The sequence below is a fragment of the Atta cephalotes genome (assembly GCF_000143395.1).
Source record: "Atta cephalotes unplaced genomic scaffold scaffold00020, whole genome shotgun sequence".
Lineage (NCBI taxonomy): Eukaryota > Metazoa > Arthropoda > Insecta > Hymenoptera > Formicidae > Atta > Atta cephalotes.
Window position 1 is genome coordinate 3,611,832 of NW_012130084.1, and position 6,343 is coordinate 3,618,174.

The window sequence follows — 6,343 nt, forward strand, 5'->3', positions numbered from 1 at the left end:
TAAACTAAAGCAGAATTGATATCATAATTGATTAACATCATAATTGATTAAACAGAAATATAGAGAAAAGAAATTAAAAAGAAATTATATAAAAATAAAAGTAAAATATACGATTTTTTTTCTGTACAAAAACTCTTATAATCTCTAATAATTACAACACAAATAATTATCATTTTCGTTTTATTATCATTATATACTACTTTCTCATATAGTTTATTTCCTATTTATAATTTTATTTACAATATCTATTTTACAAAATGTTATTTATGCATATATTATCTACAAGAGACAATATTTACAAATTCATATTTATCGTGCATGCTTGTAATTATGTACATACATATAATTATTTATAATTATACACACAATCATATTAATATATAAGTTCCACTACTGCTATAGTTTTTTATCAAGCATTATATTGATAACGTGACGAGTGTATAATTTGATCATCAGATGATTAAGTAGCATCATCATAGGGAATTTGGTGTATTCTAGAAAAAAAATGTATTGTCAAAGATCTACTAAAAATAAAATAATAAGTGCATTATGCGACAATATTCTTCAGATCGAAATGATTTTCCGTTGACAAAAAAATTTTATCTTTATCGAATTATAGATATTATGAGCCTTAAAAGAAGACTAATATCCATATTCATAGTTAGACCTAGAGTGTAGCGAAAGCATATGAAATCGGCCCTCGCATCAATCGAGTTCAAATTAATATCATTACCCTTGAGATATAAAACTTACCCCAAAAATCAGTCTTGAAATTGCATTTTTTGGGGAGTTATAGAGGAAAAAATTGAAATAAGATTTTTCTCGAAAAACGACTGGACCGAATTTATTGAAAAATATATATGTTGTAAACATTGTTAAAGTAAGTTTAAGAAATTTTTTGCAATTTTTGTGATTAAAAAAAATTTTTTGTGTTTAAAAAATTTTCGAATTCTTTATAAATTTTTTTTTAGAAATACCACTTTCTATATTTTTACGAAAATATCTTTAAATTGTAAACTTTAACATATATTTTTTCCAAATCGATCAGAGGGATAGAACATGGTTAAAAATAACAATTATGCATGCAATGCCACGTGAGCTGGGTGACTGCAGCGTACAGCGCGGATGATTATCTATTTACATCGGGGTGCTTTTTTAACGTGAGTATCCTCACCTTTCACATTATTTATTCACATCGAAGTTTTTTTTTAATGTCGAGTCTCCTCGCTTCTCACGCCTAAATAGATAACATGAGCGAGAAGACTCACATTAAAAAAAGCACCCTGATGTGAATAGATAACGCGAGAAGCGAAGAGACTCATATTAAAAAAGCGGAATATAATTATCATTTTTTACTATGTTCCATCTCTCCGATCGATTTGGAAACAATACATGTCAAAGTAGACAATCTAGAAACTTTTTCGTCAAAATATAGAAATGGTATCTAAAAATATCAAAAATAAATTCATAAAGAATTTGAAAATTTTTTTAAACAGCTATTTTTTAAATTTAAATTTTTAGCTATTTTTTTAATCACAAAAATTGCAAAAAATTTTCTTAAACTTATTTCCTAAATAATGTTTACAACATATATATTTTTCAATAAATTCGGTCGTTTTCGGGAAAAATCACTTCTTATTTCGCTTTCCCCCTCATAACTTTCAAAAAAATGCAATTTCAAAGTTGATTTTATGAGGAAACTTTATATCTCAAGAGTTCCAACTAATGACACTAATTTGAGCTCGATTGGACGGGGGCCGATTTCACATGCTTATTTCGCTGTGCTCTTTATCTTTAGATGCTTAGTAGTCAATAAAATAATTCATAAAGCATCTGAAATAAATTATTATATTTAAGGAAGCCTTAAATATAAGGCCTGATTATGAATATGGGCATAAATATTCAATTCAAAGAAGGATGTTAAAAAAAAGACTAATTTTTATTCAAAAGATGTAAATAAAAGGAATATGTTTTTTAATAGATTTTGACTTTTTTTTAATAAATAAAATTCGTGGTGTTCGAAGAACACCTCGAAAATTGAGCAAGAATATTGAAATTTGAACAAATACACCAACCATGCTCGTGTTTAATTTTCAAAAAGTTCCTCAAAATAAAAATTTATTAATATTTTCGTATCTAAATCAAAATCTGTAAAAAAATACTTCTTTTTACACGCACTTTTTTAGGCAAAAGTCAACTCTTTTTAACCACCTTTCTTTATTATATACATATTAGTGTGATTATTTTGACAATTTTTGAAATTTAAAGAGACATTCCCTAAAATGGATCTAAAAATCAATATCTAAAAAAATAACATCAGATTTTTTTCAGATTTTTTTGAACAATTTTAACCAGTGCCATTGGGGCATACGAATAGGCGGAAAAGAACACCTTTGAGGACAAAATTCGGCCGACGCTCTAATTTTTAATAAATTTTAAAGTTTTTTTTAATTTGCTCGAAATTAAAAGCTAAATTAAGAGTTAAAAACCCATTTTGTATAAATTTGCTTACGATCCAAAGTAAAAATTGCTCCAATGAAGTGAGCAAAAAAAACTAAAATTACGATAACGAATATAGAATCGGCAATTTTTAATTTTAATCATAATCAAAATTTATACAAAATGGACTTATAGCTCATTCAATTCCGAGCAAAAAAAAAACTTTAAAATCGCTTAAGAATTAGAGTATCGGCCGAATCTTTCCGCTCACTGTACGGGGTCTTGAAATTTAATATGGCTTTTAAATGAAAATTTTTTTTTAAATAATCTTTTGACAGCTAAAACAAAGATTATTATCAACATTGCAGCTGAAAAATATCGGAATTCGGGAAGATTCTGTATAATTACCTATTCTGTATAATTATCTTAATATATGATATATTATGTATTTTTTATTCAGATAGTTGTCATCACAATGAGTTCCCCTGTAATGTTGCCAATTCTCTGAAACTTTATTTTCATGAAGTTTAGGAATATTGATAGCTATCAGCTATCAAGACAATAAAAAATTCCCGTTTAAAAGCAATATTGAATTTCAAGGCTCCATACAATGGACGGAAAAATTCGGCCGACACTCTAATTTTTAACCAATTAAAAAATTTTTTTTTTAATTTTTGTTTAATGTGCTCGAAATTGAATGAGCTATAAGTCTATTTTGATCATTTATGATTCAAATTAAAAATTGCCGATCCCATGATGGAATGAATGATGAATCAGAAAGATGAAGCATATGATGGGGAAAGAAGGGGGCGAACCAAACGCTATAGGCATGTCACTGTCTATTACGCATTCTTCGAAATACTTCTTTCTGATTCCATCATGACCGATTCAATATTCGTTATCATATACTTTTTTCTGCTCATTTCATTGGATCGGCAATTTTTACTTTGGATCATAATCAAAATTTACGCAAAATAGACTTTTAGCTCATTCAATTTTGAGCAATTTAAAAAAAACTTTAAAATAAATTGGTTAAAAATTAGAGCATTGGCCGAATTTTGCCCACAAAGATATTTTTCCGCCCTAACCTGTACCCCGGTGATACGGATTAAAATTGCTTAAAAAATGTGATGTTATTTTTTGAGATATTAAACCAGAAGGTATCCCTATTAAATTTCAAAAATTGTTAAAATAATAATCATCCTAATATACGTATATATCAATCTCTCTTAAAAGAAATTGTGTGTATATCAAGTGCAGATAAAGAAAAAAAATTACTTTAATTTTTAATAAAAAATATTCTTTTTGTGTTGATCAAAATATACTTATTATTAAATATTTTGTATACAACTTAATGAGGATATAATTGTACAAAATATGTTATCAAAATGGATAAAAATAATATCTTTTTTCTTCATGTACATACGTATTCATAAATCTTACCATATAAAATTGTTATAGGTATTATCGACCAAACTGCCATATTTTGTTTACACGCATTATGTGATGCGATCAGAATTTCATCTAAATATTTCAATACTTTCTCATTGCGTCGATAGTTTTCCAATTTAAGTCGATAACCTTCATTATCATGAATCTCAACAATAATCTTATTAAAGGAATTTCCTAAAAGATATAGAAGACCAATATTTAACTGCGTTAACAAAGAGTAACCAATTAAAACAAGTGTTTTTTCTGATTCGAGCTTCTTTAATCGATCATAAATTTCGGCAATTATTCGATGACTGTCGTAATTTTGAACGAATTGGAAGCTTAATATCTCATAGCTTGGATCAATTTGTGATATGAATTCTGTCGTAATTTCTGCTGGTGGAAAGCAGACGGTGATGTGCATATCTTGCATTACGTCATCAATTTTGTCCAATATTTGCACAATTTTCGAGTCGCAAAAGCGTGAACTACATATTTTGTTAAATAACTTTCCTGTTTGTATCTCTAAAGCTTCTGGTAATGCCTGTAGATTCCACTACAAATGTAAAATAATCATGTTATAAATAATGTATATTCATGATTTTATCTCAGATGTACTATAAATTAAAATATTTTATTGATCTTTTTTTAATTTTAATTTGTCAATCTCGAATACAATAGAATTTTATGAGAATCGAAATTTCTTGAATTGTAAAGCTACATGATATGTATGTTTTTTATAACTTATAAAGACATTTTAGAAACATAATTGAAAAATTTGCTTACAACGTAAAATTTTTCTGACGGCCATTCAATCTCTTTCGTGTTATTCCATACTTGCAACAAACGCTCTTGCGGCTCTAAATCTTGACTCTTACAACGCTCATTGTACGAATCAATGTACAATTTTTTATTCATAAATTGATTGTTATTTTTTTCAATTATTTCCCGGCCGACTATTTTATCTACAGGATCTATTTTTTTTAATCTGTAATCTTCGAGATATTTGATACTGATCATTCGTTTGACAAATGATGTCGAAAGATGCTTATAAAAATTATCTCTCTTGTGAAACGTTCTTATGTTATCCTCTATGATCTTACATTGATGAAACTTGAAAAATTTGCAGCATTGCTCAATCCTCCGTAAAAAACCATCCGGAATATCCCGCAGGTTAAACATCGCATTCACAGGTGGCACATTGTCATAATAATATTTAAGTGTACATAAATATGGTGCTATATAATCTTTGCCCTTGAAATTCATACAAACAACATACATTTCTGAGTTTCCTCCTTTACTGCTTGCTGGTTTCGTTACGCTGACCTGTTGGAAGGCGCAAGACAATAGATACATAAGACACACAGACTGGTGCTCAAACAGAGTGAAGAGCTTCAGCAAAAAGTTACCACCTTTTTGCAGAAGATGCAAGCAGGCCACCGTTTCACAAAAGTGCAATTGTGCCACTGCAGTCTCCTGCTCTCCAGGCATGTTCATACAATCTATGCTGCCATCCGCAGTAACCAGCAGAATCCGTCCCTTGCCATCCAGGGATTCGGATTTCTTCATCAGAGTGTCCAAGTTTTTCAAATTCATAATATCGCCTGTGTTATCAGCACCAAAGCACCAATGTTTCAGAGTGTGTCTAATAAATCTATCATCTGCGACCATACTATCGTACGAATTTCCTTCACAGTAAGGATTCAAAGTGGTGGCTAGCCAATTCCACTGAACATCAGATGCATTTGTCTTCAGCCAGTGATTCAGAGCAGTCACGAACGCACCTGGTGCTTCGCAAAGATGAACGGACTTGAAATTTTTACCGTCCACTTCCTGGTAAATTTCATTCAATGGCACCAGAGAAAAATTGCTAGCAATTTCATAGAATTTACACCAGGCTTGAGTCACAAGTTCTGCCTGTATATTTTCTCTTACCATAGGTATAATTTCACCTGCTTCATTCATCCGATTTGTGTGCTGCTGCCATTTACTGAGATTAAAATTGTTCAGACGACCCTTTACCTCATTCAAATCTCTTTTTATCTTTTGTAATTTATTCAGCCACCATGGTGGTTCTGTAAACATAGACCCTACCTCGGGTAATACATACATTTGTGTATCTTGTTGTACATTTGAGATAGCAAAATGCTTTTCGAACAATATTGAAATATTAGATGACAAATCAGTATTCTTATCATTCTTGTCTTGCAATGTTTGTGATTGCTTTAAAGAAAAATTTTTTTCTTTCTTCTCCATCTTTGCATCTAAATAAACTAATTTAAACTGTAACTGCAAATCACTTTTATTCTGTACAATAGTTGTAGTTTTTAAAATTCACTCAATAAAATTTTCTTATTAGTTATTCTTTCTCCTTATCTTATGTCATATCTGAAATGAAAGTTGCAGTCAAAATATATATCTTGTTACATAATCATAGGATCTTACTAGAGAACAATTTTGATTGCTTTCTAAC

The 6,343-nt window shown here is 29.4% G+C and overlaps 1 protein-coding gene across 1 annotated transcript; it reads right to left on the reverse strand.

The window, feature by feature from the left end:
• Nucleotides 1-396: 396 nt before the first annotated feature.
• Nucleotides 397-6,126, reverse strand: LOC105619279 (cap-specific mRNA (nucleoside-2'-O-)-methyltransferase 2). The gene is made up of 3 exons (XM_012200804.1): nucleotides 4,657-6,126; nucleotides 3,883-4,426; nucleotides 397-494 (listed from the first exon to the last, which is right to left on the reverse strand). Exons 1-3 carry the CDS (start codon nucleotides 6,124-6,126, stop codon nucleotides 397-399), a joined length of 2,112 nt encoding a protein of 703 aa, XP_012056194.1.
• Nucleotides 6,127-6,343: the final 217 nt, after the last annotated feature.

Coding starts and splice junctions, on each gene's coding strand:
- LOC105619279 (XM_012200804.1), bottom strand. CDS start 6,126: ATGGAGAAGAAAGAAAAAAATTTTTCTTTAAAGCAATCACAAACATTG. Junction 4,427..4,656: donor CGTCAGAAAAATTTTACGTT/GTAAGCAAATTT, acceptor TTACATTTGTAG/TGGAATCTACAGGCATTACC. Junction 495..3,882: donor ACCTATAACAATTTTATATG/GTAAGATTTATG, acceptor TTTTTTTTCTAG/AATACACCAAATTCCCTATG.